The sequence below is a fragment of the Podarcis erhardii genome (assembly GCF_964252035.2).
Source record: "Podarcis erhardii genome assembly, chromosome: 10".
NCBI lineage: Eukaryota > Metazoa > Chordata > Lepidosauria > Squamata > Lacertidae > Podarcis > Podarcis erhardii.
In genome coordinates, this window is record NC_138500.1 from 60,034,973 (window position 1) to 60,057,798 (window position 22,826).

The 22,826-nt window shown below is 42.7% G+C and overlaps 1 protein-coding gene across 4 annotated transcripts in view; it reads right to left on the reverse strand.

The window, feature by feature from the left end:
* Positions 1 to 22,826, reverse strand: part of GRM8 (glutamate metabotropic receptor 8) — a 575,500-nt gene that overhangs the window by 171,278 nt on the left and 381,396 nt on the right. For all 4 annotated transcript variants that reach the window (XM_081877887.1, XM_081877886.1, XM_081877884.1 and 1 more), the window contains exon 7: positions 13,536 to 13,736. In XM_081877887.1, coding sequence (XP_081734013.1) covers positions 13,536 to 13,736 — 201 coding nt within the window. The remainder of the gene's footprint in view (positions 1 to 13,535; positions 13,737 to 22,826) is intronic.

Consider the following 22,826-nt stretch of genomic DNA (forward strand, 5'->3'; position numbering starts at 1 on the left):
CGTCCTTGGTGGAGCCGATTCCCTCCGGAGCTCAGAGGGAATCCGCCATTACCCCGTTCGCGCTATCCCGGAAGTCCTCAAATGCCTTGATACTCAAACAACTAGGAACCCAAACACTGTAAACCCGGAAGTAAGTGTTCCAGTTTGCGAACTTTTTTCAGAAGCCAAACGTACTCTGTTGTGAGTGTTACGCTTCTGATTTGAGTGCCACACTTCTGTTTTGAATGTTACGCTGAGGTCTGTCTGTTCTTGCTATTTATTTTGCCCTTTTGTTTTTGCGGCTCTTTTTTGTTTTGTTTTTGTGACTGTGTGGAACCCAGTTCAGCTACTGATTGGTTTTGTGACTGCAGTACATTGATTATTGCTTCATTTTATGGATCAATGGTCTCGTTAATAGTAAAATTCATGTTAAATTGCTGTTTTGGGGGTTGTTTTTAAAAGTCTGGAATGGATTAATTCCTTTTGCATTACTTTCTATGGGAAAGTACGCCTTGGTTTTGGAACGCTTTGGTTTTGGAATGGATTTCCGGAAAGGATTATGCTTGAGAACCAAGGTGCCACTGTATACTGTACTGAACTTGACATCCAGAAAATTAGTGGAAATGTACAAAAAAGTTCTAATTTATGCTGGAAGTGTCATGAGGTAGAGGGGACCCCAATTCATATGTGGTGGTTGTGCAAATACGCTAGAGAGTATTAGGAAATGATTCACACAGAATTAAAAGAGATTCTGAAACTCACATTTCCCAAAAGACAAGAGGCCTTTCGATTAGGGATGATAGGTGATGACATTAAAAAAAAAAGAGAAAAAGGCGCTCAGTATCTTTCTGTACGTGACTATTGCAGTCAGAATAGTATATGTGAAAAAACTGAAAGAAGAAGAGATACCAGCAAAGGAAATTTGGCAGAACAAATTGATAGAATACATAGAATTAATAACCATGACTGCAAAACTAAGGAATAAGGATGAGTTGAAAAGAAGAGAAGAATGGAGGTGTTTTGGAGATTATCTTAGAGGGTACAATATACAATTTAACCTGCAAGTAGGAGTTAACATATGAGCAGCGGATAATATCAAAAAAGGAAGTCTTGAGACGATAATAGGTGAAATATCAGGATATGCAGCATATCAAGATTTCCCTAGAATGCCACAGAGAGATGGATTGGGAAGTCTTAGGAAAAGAGAGAAGTGATGGATACTGTACGATGTGTGTATAAAAGCTGTCAAAACTGCATAAATAAAAGTTTTAAAAATAAAATTATTTTGTACTGGGCAGAACCACTATGCTAGCTTCCCAGCAGGCAGGTTGCCATAGGAGCCAACTCCTAGGGGCCGATGTTCCCTTTGGCCTCCCTAATTAAATATTTGAGGGGGCCACCCCCCAAAAAAGTTAAGGGGCACTGCCATTCAAATTGTGATGGATTATGTGGAGCGGGGCTTACCTGGACCCCCCAATATTTTATTCGTTGGCACTTCTGAGGGGTTGCTGTTGCTTACTGGAATGGAGAAGGGTTAGGGTGAGGCAGCAGGGAGGTTGGTGCTGTGAAAATGGAGCCAACCTGCTGGTCCCACCAGTGTATTGATCTACTCTCCCCATTGCCCCGCTCCCTCTCGGTAAGCAATAATGACCCACCTGCTTGGAAGTTTGCATAGCATCTCCACTTCACCAGGTGAACCGTTTCTGCTAACGCATGAAAGATGCCATAGGTTGTATCTGCACCCATTTGTATTGGGTTTCATGCTAAGACAACTGCTATTGCCGCCCACCATAAATAGTTCCAGGGACTATATTTTGAGAGACATGCCTTTCCTACTCAGGGCTAGCAAGTACAGTGGTACCTCAGGTTACATATGCTTCAAGTTACAGACTCCGCTAACCCAGAAATATTACCTCGGGTTAAGAACTTTGCTTCAGGATGAGAACAGAAATCGTGAGGCGGCAGCGCAGTGGCAGCAGGAGGCCCCATTAGCTAAAGTGGTACCTCAGGTTATGAACAGTTCCAGGTTAAGAATGGACCTCCGGAACAAAATAAGTTCTTAAACCGAGGTACCACTGTAGGGGAAAACAAACTTCATGAGAAAGTGTCATGGGTTGGGGATCAGTTTGTTGGTGTGGGGATAGAGGAAATGGTGCCTGTGTAGAATAGATAGACTTTTTAAAGCATTAGCCATAGCAGGTAGCTCCTGACTGGACTCATGGGGTAGCAAAATTTACTCTTAAACCACTTTGTCTGTGGTGTAGATATGCCTAGTGATTCATTATTTTCTATCTTCAGAAAAACTTTCCCCTGAAGGAAGATAAAACAGATCATGATTTTTCAGTAAAAGGAACTATTGGTCACACAAGGTAATGATCTCTCTGAGTGAAAAGCTAATTCTGATTTTTATTTTTTTATTTTTAAGATATCCTCCACCTACTGGCAGCACACTTTAGCTGCTGATGTGTAAGGAAGGGTGAAACCATTTTTAAAAGGTGTGTGAATTTATGAGCTTGCATATGCCTAGCGCTGCTAAAATATCTGCCCTCAGCTACACGTTGACCTGATTTGAACGTTATTTTTGCAGTTGCAAAATCACTATCATGTGGTCTTAACACGTATATTTTACATAGGGGAAGATTTCACTGGAGTGCTTCTGTCACATGGTGAGAACTGGTATTGATGAAGAGTTTGGAAGGGAAAAACAAATGCCAGCTCTCACCACATGAAACCACATGCATTTATGACTATTTGTTGGCAGTGTTCAGATGAGGTGAATTAATGTTCACAACATTAGGTTTTAACCTTTAAAGCCCTATACGGCCTAGGACCCTCATACCTATGGGACCGCCTCTCCTGGTTTGTCCTATGGAGGACCTTACGGTCTTCAAATAAAAACATCTTGGAGATCCCGGGCCACAGGGAGGTTAGGCTGGCCTCAACCAGAGCCAGGGCTTTTTCGGCTGTGGCCCCAATCTGGTGGAACGCTCTGTCACAAGAGATTAGGGCCCTGCAGGACTTGACATATTTCAGCAGGGCCTGCAAGACAGAGCTGTTCCACCAGGCCTTTGGCCAAGGCACAGTCTGACCCTCTCTCTCCTTCTGTAATCCTCATAGAACTCTAGCCCAATGGTTGCCATTAATTTGATTCTGAATTGATTTTAGAATGTATTTCAATTAATTGACTGTGATTTTATGTAAACTGTGCTATTTTTACTGTTGTTAGCCGCTCTGAGCCCACCTTTGGCTGGGGAGGGCAGGATATAAATAAATATTATTATTATTATTATTATTATTATTAGTAGTAGTAGTAGTAGTATTAATTTGACAAATAGGCTCAAAACACTACTTTCCAGTATTAAGCCTACTTCAGCTACTGAATTGTGTGCACATGCATGAGACAGAGAGAAAGAGGAAGGAAGGAAGGAAGGAAGGAAGGAAGGAAGGAAGGAAGGAAGGAAGGATCACAACCACACTCCCTGGTCCTCACTGCTATTCTTTCATTTGATCTTCTTTACCACCTGTACAAGCTTTCTATATCACTTATATTACATGCATGTTCAAAAGGACACTAGTGCAAGTAGATAAATAGGCACCCCTGTGGCGGGAAGGTAAACAGCATTCCTGAGCACTCTGGTACTTGTCGTGGTCCTCTGTGCACCAGTAGCAGTTTACTCATGCTCGCCACATGACCCGGAAAACTGTGGACAAACATTGGCTCCCTTGGCCTGAAAAGCGCGGTGAGTGCTGCACCCCATAGATGCCTTTGACTGGACTTAACCATCCAGGGGTCTTTTACCTATCAGCTGTAAAAATCATATGCATGAAAGCGCTATACAAATGATGTCAGAGACAGCAAGTGTGAGCTCTTCTCACTCATGATATTTTCAGTGATTGTCTGAATATCTTCTTCCTTTCGCACGCTATAGTTTTCGCACTCTGCTTTGCACTAAAGAACCCAACAGTCAGAAAACTGCATTATCTTCTGCAGGATGGTTTGCAATAACATCCATGAATCTTAAGATTTAGACCTGGAAACAATGTATTTCTCCACCACACTGCTATTCTAATTAGAATGCCAAAGCTGAAATTTACTACCCATGCTCATGTGCCACATTCCAATGAGGTGTGGAGCAGAGAAGGTGCTCCACAGCAGAGAATCCATCTGTGAATAAACAAAATTCTGCCTATGAAATGAAATGCCTCTACGGAAGGAAACACCCCTGCCATTTATCACACTGATTTATCTCCTTTGAAACTTCACTCCAGTTTCCCAAACATTCAAGCTGCTCTTGTAATTTATACAATTGGAAGGGACCCTCGTCCAACCCCCTGCAATTCAGGAATCTCAGAACTTTCTGACAGTAAGAGCTGTTCGACAGTGGAATTTGCTGCCAAGGAGTGTGGTGGAGTCTCCTTCTTTGGAGGTCTTTAAGCAGAGGCTTGACAACCATATGTCAGGAGTGCTCTGATGGTGTTTCCTGCTTGGCAGGGGGTTGGACTCGATGGCCCATGTGGTCTCTTCCAACTCTATGATTCTATGATTCTATGATTCTAGGTAGCCATCCAGTCTCTACCTAAAAACCTCCAAGTGAGGAGAGTCCATCCACCACATCTTGTGGGAGTCTGTTCCACTGTCAAACAGCTCTTACTGTCAGAAAGTTCTTCCTGATGCTTAGTCCGAATCTCCTTTTTTGTAACTTGAAGCCATTGCTTTGGGTCCTAGCCTCTGGAGCAGGGGAAAGCAGGCTGGTTCCATCCTCCATGTGACAGCTCTTTAAATATTTGAAGATGACTATCATACCTCCTCTTAGCCTCCACTTTACCAGGCTAAATATACCCAATTCCCTCAAATATTCCTCATAAGGCTCGGTTTCCAGACCCTTGATCACCATAGTTGCCCTCCTCTGCACACGTTCCAGCTTGTCAATATTCTTCTTAAATTGTGGTGCCCAAAACAGAACACAGTACTTCAGGTGTGGTCTGACTGCACAGAATACAGTGGTACTTCAGGTTACAGATGCTTCAGGTTACAGACTCTGCTAACCCAGAAATAGTACCTCGGGTTAAGAACTTTGCTTCAGGATGAGAAGAGAAATCGTGCTCCAGAGGCCCCATTAGCTAAAGTGGTACGTCAGGTTAGGAACACTTTCAGGTTAAGAATGGACCTCCAGAACAAATTAAGTTATTAACCAGAGGTACCACTGTACGAACAGGATATTATAAAGGTACTTCCCCCTTCCTTCCTTCCTTCCTTCCTTCCTTCCTTCCTTCCTTCCTTATGGGCTTTTCTTTCTTTTAGTTAATAATGTAATTAAAAGCTTAATGCAACATAGAAATGCCCATTAATACTTTGCCTTAGGGTTGATTCATAGAGCTGACTGCCTTCCACAACTTTTGCATGCATCTAATAGGGCTTGCGAGTGGTCTGCTCAGATGAGCCGCAAAATGCTGGAGGAAGGGATGTACGCAAAGCCACAGCAATGACTTTGTTGAGGAAGGGGGCGAAAACTTGGAAATATCCAGTCAGAAGCACAGAATAAGCTCCCACCACCCTATTAAGCCCTATTGAATGTAAACAGTGAATAACGGAATGCATAAATTATACCAGATTTATTTGTAAAAAATACTTGCAAACCACAATGTCATTAAAAATATCAAAGCAGTGTACAACACACACACACACACACACAGTTAAGATCAAAATCACAGATCAGCTAACTTCAATAGAAGGGGGGAGTTTTGCCTTAAATTTTATCTGCATGAGCCTGCTAGCACAGAAAACTTTTCAGCATTTATAATGGTGATGATGATGATGTTGATGATGAAGGTGCCTTTGAATCTCTGTAGGAAGAACATTCCACAACTACCTGTTGATATTAGATGAGCATCACCTACTCTGGGGACAACCAAATACACTCCTACAGAGTATCTCAATGATCAAGCTAGGATGTTCAGTAAAAACCAGGATACTCCAAAGATGTTGAGCTATTTTTTTAAAAAAAATAACACACCAAAAACTCATGATTTTTCAGTTGATTTGTCTAAGATCCAACAAGGCACCACCTTTCAGAAATTTCCCACAGACATCAATTCCGCCTTTGGAATCATAGGAAAAACTAGTGTAGGTCTTTTCACAATGGTGTCCTATACTGTTGCCTATCTGCTCCCATCAGCACAGTAGCTACCATACTATCTGGACCAGGTCCAAAGGCGGCCTCACACAGAGTGCACTGTAGTAACCCAGACTTGAACTCAGCAGTGGATGAACTACAGTGGTCAGACTAACCTTGTGTAGGAATAGCCACAGCTGGAGAACCAGACTAAGCTGGTCTAAAACTCTCCTGACCACTTGAGCTTTTAGCGACACAGATGTACCCCCCCCCCAAGCTACTCTATGAACTTCTGATTTTTGCTTGCTAAATGTATAGATAACAATTATTTTGTCGATAAACATACAAAACAAGATTTGGAAAGCCTAATCAATTTATGTGAGCAAGGATACAAAAGGTTTTGCAAAACACAGAAGCTACTAGCCAGATTATTTTAAGGAGCCCACTTGCAAGGGACAAGACACAGAGACCTGGACATGCCAGAAAAGTAATCAATTTCTAATGTGGTGTGTTCTGCTTTTTCCTACATGTCCCAGACAATTCTTAATGGATACCTGCTAGGGCCTATGTCAACCTGGAATCATAGCCCCTGGTTTTGGAGTTCTTCCTTCAGTGAAAGGCAGCTAAGTATGTTTAGAAACCCAAAGAAGCAAGAGGAAGGCATGCCCAGGTCCTACATAGAAGGACACTTATTTCAGCAGGGGAAAAACAAGTTTTCATACATCAGGATCTCATATGCCAGTTATTGTGACCAGGTTTATTGACTGCTGGGCACCTGTGGTTCTCCACTTCTAACTATAGGAGCTCCCTCAGGCTGGCTATAGGTAAAGGTAAAGGGACCCCTGACAATCAGGTCCAGTCGTGGCCGACTCTGGGGTTGCGGCACTCATCTGGCTTTATTGGCCAAGGGAGCCAGTGTACAGCTTCCAGGTCATGTGGCCAGCATAACTAAGCCACTTCTGGCGAACCAGAGCAGTGCACGGAAATGCCGTTTACCTTCCCGCCGGAGTGGTATGTCACGAATTCCTCGCGGCGCTTTTAGCGAAACGCTCAGAGTCCCAGGTTTTTTTTCAGTGCAGTCTTTTTAATGTGAGCTATATACAAGTATTTACAAAAGCAGTTCATACAGAGTACCTGCACCTTAAGTCAAATGAATATTCTCCACCACAGCACCACCACACTACAGCACAACCACACCACAACCACAATTACTGTTGAACAGGCTCTCCTTTTAAAACAGGTGATAGCCAATCACATCCCTGCTGAGTCACTCTGACCCAGCACTTCACAGAGTATTGCATCAGCCTGTTGAAGCCTGCAGACTTACTCATCATCCTGTGAATCCCAACATGGTACCTATTTAACTACTTGCACTTTGACGTGCTTTCGAACTGCTAGGTTGGCAGGAGCAGGGACCGAGCAACGGGAGCTCACCCCGTCATGGGGATTCGAACTGCCGACCTTCTGATCAGCAAGTCCTAGGGTCCTAGGCTCTGTGGTTTAACCCACAGCTCCATCCACATCCCTTCAGGCTGGCTATAAGGAGATCTAAATCTTTTGCTTCCATGGCCAATTAAATGTAGTGATTTATTTCATCCAAGCCAATACTATACAGAAGTTTGCATTGACTACAGTTTATGGAAACAAGCCAGGATCATATACCATGGTTTGAAGTTAATTACAGTTTAGGAAAACAAGCCAACACTAGTCGCAGTTCCTCAAGGTTCAGGCATGACAAATAAGTGTAGGGAGCTGAAAATGGAAGGGCGACAGCCTGATTTACATGTGGTTTCAACAAAGGAGGAGAAAGGAGGGGGAAGCATGTGAGTCCTGGAGTGTATGCACACAGCACTAAAACAGAGGTGAGGTGAGGTGAGGTAAAAGATAAAGGCCCCCTGGACAGTTAAGTCCAGTCAAAAGTGACTATGGGGTTATGGCGTTCATCTCACTTTTCAGGCCGAGGGAGCCAGTGTTTATCTACAGACAGCTTGCTGGGTCATGTGGCCAGCATGACTAAACCGCTTCTGCTGCAACGGAACACCGTGACAGAAACCAGAGCACACAGAAATGCTGTTTACCTTCCCGCCGCAGTGGTGCCTATTTATCTACTTGCACACGTATGCTTTTGAAGTGCTAGGTTGGCAGAAGCTGGGACAGAGCAACAGGAGCTCACTCCATTGCACAGATTTGAACTGCCAACCTTCTGATCAGCATGCCCAAGGAGCTCAGTGGTTTAGACCACAGGGCAACCTGCATCCCTAAAACAGAGATAGGCTACTCTATTCTCCAAATGCTGCTGGATTAATAATAATAATAATAATAATAATAATAATAATAATAATAAATTTTATTTATACACCACCCTCCCCGGCCAGAGCCGGGCTCAGTGTGGCTAACACCAGTAAAATTACAATAAAAACATAATAGGAAAAAACAGGTTAGAATGCAATTTAAAATGCAGCCTCATTTTAAAAGTAGCCCATAAATCTAAACGGTAAGGGGAGGGAAACAGAAGGACCAGACTGAGTCCAAACCAAAGGCCAGGTGGAACAGCTCTGTCTTGCAGGCCCTGCGGAAAGATGTCAAGTCCCACAGGGCCCTGGTCTCTTCTGACAGAGCATTCCACCAAGTCGGGGCCAGTACTGAAAATGCCCTGGTCCTAGTTGAGACCAATCTAAGCACCTTGCAACGTGGGACCTCCAAAGTGTTGTCATTTGTGGACCTTAAGGTCCTCTGTGGGGCATACCAGGAGAGGTGGTCCCGTAGGTCCGTGGGTCCTAGGCCACATTAACAGTTTCATCATCCCTGATCATTGTCCCTGCCAGCTGGCACTGATGGAAGTTGTAGTTTAACAACATCTGGCATGTACCATGTTGGGTTCTCCTCTACTAAATGGCCTAGGTTTTCAGCCTAAAGTCCAGAAATCAGAGACTGGCATCTTAGCCATTGCTTGACACCATTTTATTTGAAGAAAGCACATAAAACATAGGGATCCTTTATCTTGAAGATTACAGATTACAGACAAATAATTCTAGTACCACACTTTGCTCCAGAGGAGTAGCTTTAGCAGTAGGCCAGCCAATCAATTCTATTGCCGCTTTGCTATTGCCCCAAGGAGGTATCTATTCCGTACACATTGCCTGCTTATCCTTGGTAAGGAAAGCAGTTGACAGCTTAATCACTTTATAAAGCTGCCTTGGAGCAAAATATGTCTATATGAATGAATGTTTCAGTTTTGCCTGAATCCACAGAAGTCCAACACCTTAGAAGAGAAATGCATGCTAAGGATCTCATAAAGTACAATGCTTAGGGGGTGGTTATGCAATATGCTCCCCTCTGCTTGATCAGTAGGCAGAAGTGTTGCGTGACAGCTGCATTTCTTTCAGGAGGAAGACTACTCATGGGAAGTGCAGGGGAAAGCTCTATTAACCCCACTGGTGCTGCTCTTGGAATGTACATTCAAGAATGGGAGAAAACCCATAAAATAGACAGCACATGCTCACATCAGTGCCATGACTCCCCTGCAAAAACCTGTGACGGCAGCTTGAGATCAACTATCCTGTGAGGCAGATAAACTGGGAGACCACATATTATGGGAAGTGAGCAAGTGTGTGTGTGTAAAATTTGGCTTTTAGTCCTGTTATGCTTGTAGATGTTATTTCATAGTTATATTTTGCATTGTCGCATTTCAGAAATTCGTACTGTGAAAGCTGCCTTAAGGGCATGCTTTGCTTGAAAAGTTGGCAGATAAATATTTCAAACAAAGAAAAATCAAACAAACGTGAGCAACATACAAGACCCACTCTAACTTATCTAAATGGTAAAGGTAAAGGACCCCGGTCAAAGGTGACTATGGGGTTACAGCACTCACCTTGCTTTCAGGCCAAAGAGCTTGTGTTGGTCCACAGACAGCTTTCGAGGTCATATGGCCAGCATGACTAAAATGCTTCTGACACAATGGGTCACCGTGATAGAAACCAGAGCACATGGGAACACTGTTTACCTTCCCATTGCAGCAGTACCTACTTATCTGCTTGCACTGGTGTGCTTTCGAACTGTTCACAGGAGCTGGGACAGAGCAACGGGAGCTCACCCCGTCGTGGGGATTTGAACCTCTGATCTTCTGATCAGCAAGCCCAAGAGGCTAGGTGGTTTAGACCACAGCTAACCTATCTACTGTACTTTGGGAGAGGTAAAGGCAGTGGCAAGACACTGGTGCAAGAAGTGACTGGACCCAGTGCAGAATTCTAGTCTGATAAACATCTGATATAATGAATAGTCTGATATAATGAGGTCACTCAGATAGATGCCAGTTCATTCAACTTATTTCCAAAGTGGTGTGTGTGTGGGGGGATATCTATCCAAAGGTGGATAATGCAGTGCCACCCTACCAACACTGATGAAGTTGCCTACCTTGATGGGTTGAGACCATGTGGCAATGAAGTCAGGGCCACACAGCTGCACCAGTAGGAGCACCACTGTCAATCCAGTGCTCTCAAGCAGCCTCAAGCTTGACACGCCACACTTAGGCAAATAGCAGTGAGAATGGTATCATGAGACAACTCTGCAGTTTTATCACACCACATACACCTAAACTGCATCTATGATCTTTTAGCAGCTCTGAGGATGCTGCTGCATGCAGCTTCTACATAGCGAGTGTAACATGTAGACCCTCCAAAATATTCAGAGGATTGCCTTTGAAGATTTGTGAAGTTTTCATAACAATGATGCTCAGGGTCTACTGAGGTTGTATAAACATGCTGTCCAAAATCTGTGAAGACGAGCTGGTAAGTCTTATGGAAAAGGGAGCCTCAGAAGATTTGCCTTCCTGCCATTGTCCACCTCACCTGCTTTCCCTTCCGGCCAGTGACAACAACCTTCTGAAACACAATTGTAGCAGGATTGTGTGCAATCAAAGAAAACAAGACCTTCCACAGCACGTACCTGCTTCTTTCTAACAGAATCATGCTCAGGTATGCTTATACTTGTCCTTATTTATAATTTTAGAAAACATGAAACACACCAGCAAATTTTATTTATATTCTATTCCCCCCCCGCTCGCTACAAATCTAGGGCACCAGCAGCTAAATATATAACATCACAACAGCCTAGGTCCACATTTTACATTGTTCTACGGAGTTCCCATCGGTCACAAGTTTTATCATTCCAATAAAGCACTCTGAAATGTTATAGAAACCGAAGACTCTCAGTTTTCCTTATGTGACTGGATCAGTCACTGAAACACCTCTTCATGGAAAAACCAACTGATTCTGTTTTCAATATGCCTTGCTTTCTCTTGGACTGCTAGATGTCTCAGAACCAAACAAAATAGCATAAACTGCTGGATTATTATTGAGAAAATGACAAATAATCACTCAATACCCTCATCCCGTGACAAGTACTGATGTGTTACCCCCATTAAGGTTGCACTGAGTGAAATGATTTTCCATGTTCAAATTGTAAGTTATGGAAACACAGCTAAACAAAATCCAATGTCATATCAATTATATCGGTTCACTGTGCTACAGAGAGTATGATCGCTCTGCTGCCATGAAAGTGTCACAGAATATTACATGGATGAAGCCGTTGGGGGAATAAAATTTTCCTTACGACACAAGCACAAGTAAACAGGAGACATTAAAGCAAGCCATCGTATGTTTGATTATTCAAAGATCAGACATTATCCCTTAAAAGCAGAGGGTGGGTGTTTCTCCAGTTATCAACCTTTTGCATTTGTCACTTCATGCACTAAGGTTATATCTACAACAATTTTTCAAAGTTCACAGGTTAAACAAGAAGCCAACCTTAAACAGTGACTATCCAAGCAAAGGGTCTTCATTTCAAAATAATAAAGGAGATAGCTATTATGGTCCCTTCCTTGTGAAGGTTTGAGAGTTGAGCATCGTTCCCAAGGAAGATATTCCAAAGCATTGGGAAAGAATATGTTAGCAAGAGGGAGACAGATTACTTTTTCTAACACATGAGGTCTCAAAGCCTGAGCTTTTGTTTGCTTCACACTCGCAGCTTTTCAACCCTGTTTTGTTTATCACTTGAAGCCTGGGGTTCCACATATGGAAATTCCCAAAGAAAGAAAGAAACAGAACGAGCGTTTATTAGGAGAGGAAACATTGCCTAGCACAGCAAACGTGCCTATCAACCCATCTATGCCTTTATTTATTTATTTCCCCTTTCTGGTGCATTACCTGAAGCAAAAGCAGTTTCCACTTGGAAGCTAAATTGAAAATGACCTTGCGCTTTTTTTCTTTTTTCTTTTTTTTACAAAAAGAGAAGGCGGCTGGCAGCTGAGGTCACTGGACTATAGTGTGATCGACAGTGCAAGTCTTCCTATAGTTTGCAGGCATGTCTGGCAAAAGGAATTATACTGTAAAGAACCTTCTGTCATTTGCTTTGAAAGCAACATTTAAAAAAAAAAATCTAATCTAGCACAACTCTGGTTTTGCAGGAGGGAATGGGAGCTTTTAGGAAATGTCTTTCACCCTCCTGTTCTTTTCCTCAAACTAATACACATTAAGCAATATGAACCATCTTTTCCTAGCAGGTAGCTCCCAGCTGCAAAATATTGATTTTCCACATACAGTGGTACCTCTGGATATGAACGGATCCCCGTTCGCATCCAGAAGCAAACGTAACTAACAACGGCACATCTGTGCACATGCACGAGCATGTCACTTCTCGCCACTTCTGCGCATGCATGTGACGTCATTTTGACCATCTGCACATGCATGAGCGGCAAAACCTGGAAGTAACGTGCTCCGTTACTTCCGGGTTGCCGCGGAGCGCAACTCGAACGAGCTCAACATGAAGCATATTCAACCCAAGTTATGACTGTACCTCTATTTTATTTTATTTTGGGGGGGAAACCTAAACACACAACCAAAACCAATAGAAAAACCTGATACTCATCAAGATGTGGCCAAATTGCTGAGGTCAAACACAATGGAGTTTTAAAAAGAAAAGTGATTTTTCCATTAGCCATCTTTAAAAGATGAAGCCAGTTTCAAATGCTGTTCTACTGCAGGGAAATCATTAAGCTAGTTTAATGGCAATTAAAGAGAAAGAAAGAAAGAGAGTTTGCTATCGTTCTTTTCCTTAATGAGCATGCTAACTATCACAGCCATAGGAGGTTAGCCAATAAACAGGAGCTGCTTCTAGAACAGTCATTTTCCACTCCACTGTTGTGATTGACAGGGACTTATTTTTAACTTCTATGTTTCACAGGCAAAGCTTAGGTGGAAAAAAAATAAAATCAACATTTCAAAGTAGGTGGGGAAACATACTCTGTGTGTGTGTGTGTGTGTGTGTGTGTGTGTCTTTTAAGGGAAAGAGTGACTTTTGTGTTTGAAAGTGTCCTATATAGAGATGAAAACACATCTTGTCACTTCTGAAGTATATTTAGAGAAGTTAAAAATAGTGCAAACGTACCATTGAAGTTCACCGCCCGGATGTAACTCAGCAGCTCTTTGCCATCGACGGTGCTCATGCGTGGACACAGGCCAATATATCCAGGACAAATATCTTTATGCATGTTGTGCAGTGCATACGCCATAGAGTACACAGCATCAATGACAAACTGGACCTTTCCTTCTTGTTCATAGGAAGAGTCCCTTGCAATTCGTTCCAATCCTGCAGGGGAGAAAGGAAGCAAACAAACCAGATGATTAATGTGTTTTATTCTATAGCTTCTGCTTCTATAGCTTACTTTTACTTAAAGGTAAAAGTAAAGGGACCCCTGACCATTAGGTCCAGTCATGACCGACTCTGGGGTTGCAGCACTCATCTCGCTTTACTGGCCGAGGGAGCCGGCGTACAGCTTCCGGGTCATGTGGCCAGCATGACTACGCCGCTTCTGCCGAACCAGAGCAGCGCACGTCAATGCCATTTACCTTCCCGCCAGAGCGGTACCTATTTATCTACTTGTCCTGGTGTGCAAAATCCTCCAGTCCTTGCTGGGCAGCAGCAGCAGTCCTTATGAGGGCTGTCAGGCTCCGCCCTGGGCCAGGTAGAGAGTGGCAGGAACAGGGCCCTCAGGCAATCGTTATAGGCATTGTTAATTGTACTAAGAATATTTATACAAGAAGCTCTCAAGAGATTTGGACAATGCAGCCAGATTCAAAAACATTTGCACGGGTAAGCAGAAATAAGATGGGTTTGCCTCATTTTTGGACTTCCCTCCTCTTGCCAGACAAGCACGACCACAGAGATTTCTGGAACGAGCGGACCTTGTTTGGTCTATGGTACAGTCAAGTCTTCCATAGATGGCAGTTGCTAAGCAACAGCCTCTCACAATGGACCTCTGCATCAAGAGAGTGGGGCAGATCATCTGGATCCAGCTCACACCATGATGGAAGCAGGTTTTTTGGGCTTTTTTGGGTGTTTCTTTTTTTTACAAACTTGATTGCAAAATTTAAAACTATTGCCAAACGTATGTTTTTGTCTTCTAAGACTAGATACACACTGCCAGCCAAAACAAGGCCTATTTCATTTTATTTTACCCACAAAAATAAACTACATAAGACAGAAATATGACCCTCTCCAGTTATTGTACACTGAGCCACCCTTATAAACTCATTCTGGGATGGTAAATAATGAGAACATTTCAAGGAGGAGTGCCTAGCTACATAGACTGTTTCCAAAGGCTCTGTTTTCAGCTTAGTGACTCTCAGTGAACAGCTGGCTAAAGTTATTTATAGGATATTTTTTACAGCATTCTGTCAGTCTGTTTTAAATGAAATGGAGAGAATACCTTTATCCCCCCCCCCCATCTATTGCCTGATAAACATAACATGCTGGAAGGAAACTGTATTTCGTGCCAAGAGGTGCCACCATCTTTCACTGTGTTTAAGGCTGCCTTATGCTTCACTATTTTTAAACAGCAGCAGCAAAAGCATGGCAGACAGAAAACCGAGGTCGACACATAACTTTTTCAGTTTTTAGGGAGAATGTGAAGTTGCCAACATTCAGATTCAGCTGTCTTGGCAGAGCATAAATTTTGTTATTTGTTATTGTTATTGTTATTGTTTGTTTTTTGTTATTGAGAAACCTTTGCATTATTATTTTTTAAGCAATCCCATTAGATGCTGACAAATAATGTGGGTTGCATTCAATTAAATCTTTTCAGAGTTAACCCACTGAAAGTTAAACACATACATTGTGGTCTTGTTGTGAACCGCCCTGAGACCTCTGGGTATAGGGCAGTGTATAAGTTGAAACAACAACAACAACAACAACAACAACAACAACAACAACAACAACAACAACAACAACAATATGTTCACTTCAATAGTTCAGTAGTAGAAGCCAACTGCCCAAGGAAGAAGCCAACACATCACATATTATTTAACACAAAAAGTCACAATATATCTAATTCTTAAATCACTTTTATTCTGGGTGGTGTTTTTTTTTTTCATCCCAGTGCGCTATTAAATGGATAGCATACAAAGACTGTATTCAATTTATTTTGCTTCATATGTGCAAAAATTTAGTAAATTTGCTCATTTTAGTTGTTATCCATAATCTGCCTAATCACAGCTATTCAAAAGGAAGTTCCACCCTTTTCAGCCACTACGAAAAAGCCACTTTCACAAAATCGCTCTTATTTTAAGTGCACAGATGTAGCTCCTTCATTCCTCTCACTGGTCACAGCCCATTTACTTTTCAGCCATGGGCTTGCTGCTAATGAGATAAGAAAAACTGACACCAGATGATCTCCAGGTAAATGCATACTAATCATGCCATAACAAATCTGTTATTGTTATCCATTATTAGCAGAATTAGTAAGAGAACAACTGTGGGCTCTCTTGTCTTCAAAGATGGAGTCCTGTTGAAAGTTCTTTCTGTTTCAACAATGAAATCAATGGAACAGTCACTTCCGGGTTTGCGGCATTCGGAAGCAAAAACATTCAGGAACTAAGCTGTTTGAACTAAGCTGTTGAAAAACCAAGGTACAACTGAAAATGGACTGTATTTGGATTCTTTTCATGAGAAATTAGACAGCAGTGAGAAACAACTACACTGGTACCTTGGTTCTCAAACGCCTTGGTTCTCAAACGCTTTGGTTCTCAAACGCCAAAAACCTGGAAGTAAGTGTTCTGAAAAACTTTCGAAAACCAGAAGCTGAATGTCCAATATGGCTGTTGGCTATTGTTTCTGGGGCGCCTGCACCAATCAGAAGCTGAGTCTTGGTTTTCGAACATTTTGGAAGTCAAATGGACTTCCAGAACAGATTACGTTTGGCGCTTTTGTTCTTGCTATTTTGCGTTTTTGTTTTTGAGGCTTTTTCAGTTAATTCATTTTTGTGACTTTGTGGAACCCAGTTCAGCTACTAATTGATTGTTTGACTATGTGACTGCGGAAATGGATAAAAGCCCCCCATCCAAACAATGACTATCATCAGTGCAGGTAAGGGGGGGAAACTGATTTTATTTTTTATCATCTACAATACTGTCTTATTAATTTTATAGTACAGTACATTGATTATTGTTTTCATTTTATGGATAAATGGTCTTGTTAGACAATTCATGTTAAATTGCTGTTTTAGGGGTTGCTTTTAAAAGTCTGGAACAGATTTATCGATGATGCACAACTTTCTATGGGAAAGCGGGCCTTGGTTTTGGAACGCTTTGTTTTTGGAATGGACTTCTGGAATGTATTAAGTTTGAGAAAGCCTCTCCTCCTTACAGAGGGGAGGAATTGTGAGCAGGAGCCATTTCCTGTGTTGGCAGGGGGCGTTCCAGCCCCCTACCCAGCTGGCCTGGCTGCCGCGCCACGCCCCCAGGTAGCCAACCAACCAGGTGGAGGCTGGGGGGCGGGGTTTTGCTGCTCAAACGTGGCCACGGCAGCACTTCCCTTTCATTCCGCTGCTGGTTTTCGTCAGATCACCCACCCATCCTCCCTTTAGTTCACTGCTTGGTTCTTGACATTGCTATGGACCTGTGGTTGGTTGCCTTGGTTGTCCAAGGGGCCTAGTAGGAATTTTTATCCAACTGGCAAATTGGCACCGGCCACTTAGTTTTTTCACCTGCCTCATAGCAAATTGTCACAACTTTTAGGTATTGGCGGTTAGGCATTGGAATATGTTTGTGTATTGGAGGTCAGGGTGTGGCCATCACCTACCCCTCCACTTGATGGGTATTCCGGTAAAGGAATCCGGTGGTCGTGGATCCTGTCCGATGCCCTTGCTGGTGGCTAGGGCTATGGCACGACCCCCAGTGACATCAGGGTGAGCTTTCAGTTGTATTTGCATCAACAGGCTCCTCCCACTGGTGGTTAACCCTTGTTAGACTCACCCCTCCCTGAGGGGGTGGAGTCACGCGCTGTAGTTTAATCCAATGCCTAAGCCAATACCTCTCACATGCTGTAATCAATAAAGTTGTGGCCTTTCTTAGCCCATTAACCTAATATACTGTGCCCATGTGTCTTTCTTATCCCCAAGCGGGTGGCGGGTCCTTGAATCACAACCAAGGTACCACTGTAATTGATTGATCATATTTACTCTCCATCTTTTACTCTAAGGAACTCAAGGTGGAATATCTGATCCCCCCTCCCAAATTTAATCCCCACAGCAATCCTGAGAGGCGGTGACAGATAGCTTTATGGACAAGTGGGAATTTTGACCTTGATCTCATAAGTCCTAGTCCAACACTCTAACCATTACAACCCCACTGGTTCTAAATAAACACCCAAATGTGTTTCCTATATCAGGCAAGCCTATATTTTTATTGTGTTAAACAATTTTTTAAAAAAATGTTTTTTCTTGAAAATTAATATCCAATATGCTCTTCCACCCAAAAGGAAAACATGTTTGTTCTTTAGCACTACTAAAAATATATGAGGTGTAAATGTTTTCACTCTGACACATGCATACTGAGCACTTCCCTTCTTAGTCATAAACACATAATCTTGTAAACCTCACAGCTTCAAAACATCAGTAATATAAAATAATTGCAGAACCGTATCCCAATGTCATTAGCGGAAATGTCAAAAACATATTCAATTCATCTGCAGGAATGGCGTGGGGGCAGATTTTTTTTCTGGGGGGGTGCAGGGGTACGCATATCCCAAAGATTTTGTGAATCTTTGTACTTTTGTTCATTTACTGTATTTATTTTTCCCAATTTGCACTATAAAAAGGTGATTTTCTTGAATCAAAATGAGAGTACCCCCTCAACATTTAGAAAGAAAAGCACAGGCTGGGGGGGGGGGGAGAAAGAGAGAGGAAATGGGGGAAGAGGTATTCTTATGTTGAATTTACAGTTATTTCAATATCAAAACTCGTAACACAATGCAACAAGAACTTATACAAAAATATTAGTCACCCCAAACATGATGTAAATTCAGTCATTCCAGAAGGGGAAAATGGGTATTGTGCAGAAGGCACAACATAGATACAGAGTTGTATTTGTACACAATCAAGGTGAAGGCTGGCATGTAGAAGAGAAGAGGAGTTTGAATTTGATATCCCGCTTTATCACTATCCTAAGGAGTCTCAAAGTGGCCAACAATCTCTTTTCCCTTCCTCCCCCACAACAAACACTCTGTGAGGTGAATGAGGCTGAGAGAATTCAGAGAAGTGTGACTAGCCCAAGGTCACTCAGCAGCTGCATGTGGAGGAGCGGGGAAGCAAACCCGGTTCACCAGATTACTAGTCCACCGCTCTTAACCACTACACCACACTGGCTCTAGTCATAGAAGGGACAGGACCAAGAGGGATGGTTGGGATAGTTGCAATTGACTCATGTCTGATTGGGTTCTGAAACTGACTCACAACTGATTTAACCCTTGCTTGGTGCCTAATAAGGCACCTTTTTGGAGTAATTACTGGAACCTCGGGGTCCCAAACCCACCAGTGTATTTGTTAATTGCATTAATTGCAATTAATTGCATTAACAAATTAGGAGAAAACAGCACTAAAATACTAGTAAATTCACAGGAGGTTTTTTTAAATATATAAAAAAGAAACTGATTTGGAAATGCGGAGAATAGAATTTGAGACTAGAAAAACATTAATTGATCATCTAGATAGGCAGTTATTAAACACAGAAATTTAACTAGTGAACAGATATGGCCTGATATTATCACTGAGAGGTGATATGATAGCCATCCTCAAGTACCTAAGGGCTGTCACATGGGGCTAGCTTGTTTTCTGCTGCTCTGGAGGGTAAGCCCTGAACCAATGGCTTCAAGTTACAAGAAAGGGATAAAAATATGAAAATGAGAGGCTTCAGATTTGCCCATCCCTAAGCAGACCCAATCCCTTGGCCTCTGGAACCAAATGCCAATAAGAGGTTGTGTAGGTAACTATCCCCCGACAACTGCTGTGCTTAAAAGTATCCTGCTATGTTCTTGTGTAGTACTAGTTATTACCACAACACTGAAGTAAAGGACTCCTGGATGGTTAAGTCCAGTCAAAGGCAACTACAGTGGTACCTCGGGTTACAGACACTTCAGGTTACAGACTCCACTAACCTAGAAATAATACCTCGGGTTAAGAACTTTCCTTCAGGATGAGAACAAAAATCGTGCTCCGGCGGCGTGGCAACAGCAGGAGGCCCCATTAGCTAAATTGGTACCTGAGGTTAAGAACAGTTTCAGGTTAAGAATGGACCTCCAGAACTAATTAAGTTCATAACCCGAGGTACCACTGTATGGGGTTGTGGTGCTCACCTCTCTTTCAGGCCGAGGGAGCCACCGTTTGTCCACAGACAGCTTTCTGGGTCATGTGGCCAGCATGACTAAATTGCTTCTGGTGCAACCGAACACCCTGACGGAAGCCAGAGTGCACGGAAATGCCATTTACCTTCCCACCACAGTGGTACCTATTTATCTGCTTGCACTGGCATGCTTTCAAACTGCTAGGTTGGCAGGAGCTGGGACCGAACAACGGGAGCTCACTCTTTTGCAAGGATAAGCCCAAGAGGCCCAGTGGTTTAGATCACAGTGCCACCCACGTCCCAACAACACTTCATGCCTATCAGCCAGATACTTAATATACCCCTCACGGAGTTGTGAAAAGTCTGGTGCAGGGAGATGAGGGGGAGCTCAAGGTGAATGTGGGAGACCTTCCCAAAATCCCTACTCAACCCCCTTCAAGGGGGCATCACCCATTCAAGCCCATACGGTAGGAAGCACAGATGACACATAGGAAGTGGAGAGGGGCTACAGAGTGGCGTGTCTTATAGAAGGCACACCAGGAATGTGCCCCTAATTGTTCAAGCATTCCACTAGTGTTGGCATGTTGGTGTGCCCAATCCATGCCCCCCCCGGTCTCCCTCACACACATCCTTTTAAGCGGGTCCTTGTGACACTGCTTCTCCAGTATATTTCCGTGGGAGCTGTGAAGTTTTGTCTCCTTTTGAAAAAGCAGGTAACTCTCCCCATTAATTTCTCCTTTATATTCTGCCTTAAGATTCCCTAGTCTTAGGATGGGCAGCAAGATGAGACAAAAAAAAATGCATCTCTGTATCCAACTGGTTCATAGTCTAAATACTCATGATATTTTAGGGTGCTTGTGTGTGAATAAGTCAGTTGTTTGATGCATCTAATCAAGAAACTGACTGATTAGCTAACACCCCCCAATATATAGATCTATTAATCAATTAATTTCCTTTTTTGGATGCCACCTTTCCATAGTTAAAACCATGCTCAAGGCGGCTTGCAACATGAAAAAAATGTGCATAATTACAAACATGACAAAAGTAGTCATAAACAATAAATTAAACGCATCAAAAAGTACACAGCCAAATTGAACATTTCCCACATAAATCTAGACAGGTATAAAAATAAAGATACAACAAATTATTATCAACAACAGCAACAACCCCTCTACTGACACCCCTCCCCAAACAACACCCCAGTCCAAGAGTTTGTTCCTCTGGTCTGGCCCCCCGCACTCTAGATCTGCTTGTATCTTAAGAACTGTTCCATTTCCATTTGCAATTAAACCTTCTACATTTCAGATTATATCCAAAAACAGAGTTCCATGTAGGCATCTTCACGGCTGTGTCATTTTGTATAATCTAAACGTATTGCAAGTAGGCAGATGCATAGCTTTTCTCTCTTACGAGATCCAATTAAGGGGAAATATGTAGTCCAGTTTTCTCAGAGTTTTTCTGGTTCATACCAATACTCATTATTCAGAGGTCTACTTTATTGCCAGTGCACATGAGAGTTAGATAGATAACTTCTTATTTGCAACATAATCTTTCATTTTCATCCCTTGCAAACATGTCGCTCATAAATCACATTGCCACATAAATTAGAAACAAGTTTATTATTTTATTAGCCCTATATGTCTCTTCCTAATTAAGTACTGAGGGAATGAGATTACAGTTTTCTGCATATTCTCTCTACCCTGCTCTCTCTAAGCTGCTTCAGGATTCCAGCTTTCCTGAAGTACCACAGCTATAGCAAAGACTATCTTTGCTCTCCATCAATATATACAAACAAAGAGGAACAAGGTTGCTAAGAATGTTCCCAATCTAATTGTTTCAAGATCTAAAACAGTAATTTACCCAAGTGACAGTGACTCATCAACTTAATTGGCTGTAAAATTTAATTATAGCTGTACTTCCCAAAGTAAATGTTAATGTATAGCTGCAAAATGATGCATATTGTGAATGCCATAAATATTAAGTCAACCACCCACCAAAAAATGTCACACCTTTGGTATTCTCTGTTATGAAATATGCTTGCACTGGTCACGGGAAATGGAATCATGCCATTTTCACAGTGGATTTAAGCTATATAAAATACCTATGTTGAAATACCAACGTTTCTCTCATCAGTACAACACTACGATGGGGAAAGCTGAATCTGGTGAAAATTTACTCTTCCGCAGTTCTTTCAGCTACAGTTGCTTCTCTTTCTCAGGGACTGGGTTCCAGGGTCTGGAAAAACCCCACGTTCTTGTGTTGTCCGCTATGAAGCTGTAAGGAAGGGGCAGCAATTCCACAAAGTAGTTCAAGCTAGCTAGCCAAATATGATGTGTAGAAAGAAGAGCAAAGTAAACCAAAATCAGGCTAGGCCTCAGTATACCTGATGGAGCATCTCCACCCCCATCATTCAGCCCGGAAACTGAGGCCCAGCTCTGAGGGTCTTCTGGCACTTCCCTCACTGTGAGAAGCCAAGCTACAGGGAACCAGGCAGAGGGCCTTCTCGGTAGTGGCGCCCGCCTTGTGGAATGCCCTCCCTCAGATGCCAAGGAAACAAACAACTATCTGACTTTCAGAAGACATCTGAAGGTAGCCTGTTTAGAGAAGTTTATAATGTTTGGTGTTTTGTTGTGTTTTTGGTGTTCTGTTGGAAGCTGCCCAGAGTGGCTGGGGAGGCCTGGCCAGGTTGGCGGGGTATATGAAAGAAATTATTATTATTACTACTACTACTACTACTACCCCAGGTGAGCTCTCTCGGTGGGGCTGCCACCCCAGCAGAACCACCTGATCAGACAGTTGGGGGGTTCTGGGTTGACTGCCATAATAAGTTCACCGGGCTCTGAAAAATACAGCCACACCCTTCCCCCCCGCCCAACACACAGACTACTCCCCGCCTTGCTTTAGTTTTCATTTTTAATACATGAGCACTGGGCATGAGAGATGCTGGAAGCCTGTGTGAGTGGGAATAGTTCCAGCCTGAGTGCGTAGCAAATGAATTTTGACCATACTGCCCAGGGTTCTCTTGTCTCCTTGAACTAGCCCAACTGATAGGTCTTGTGGCAGT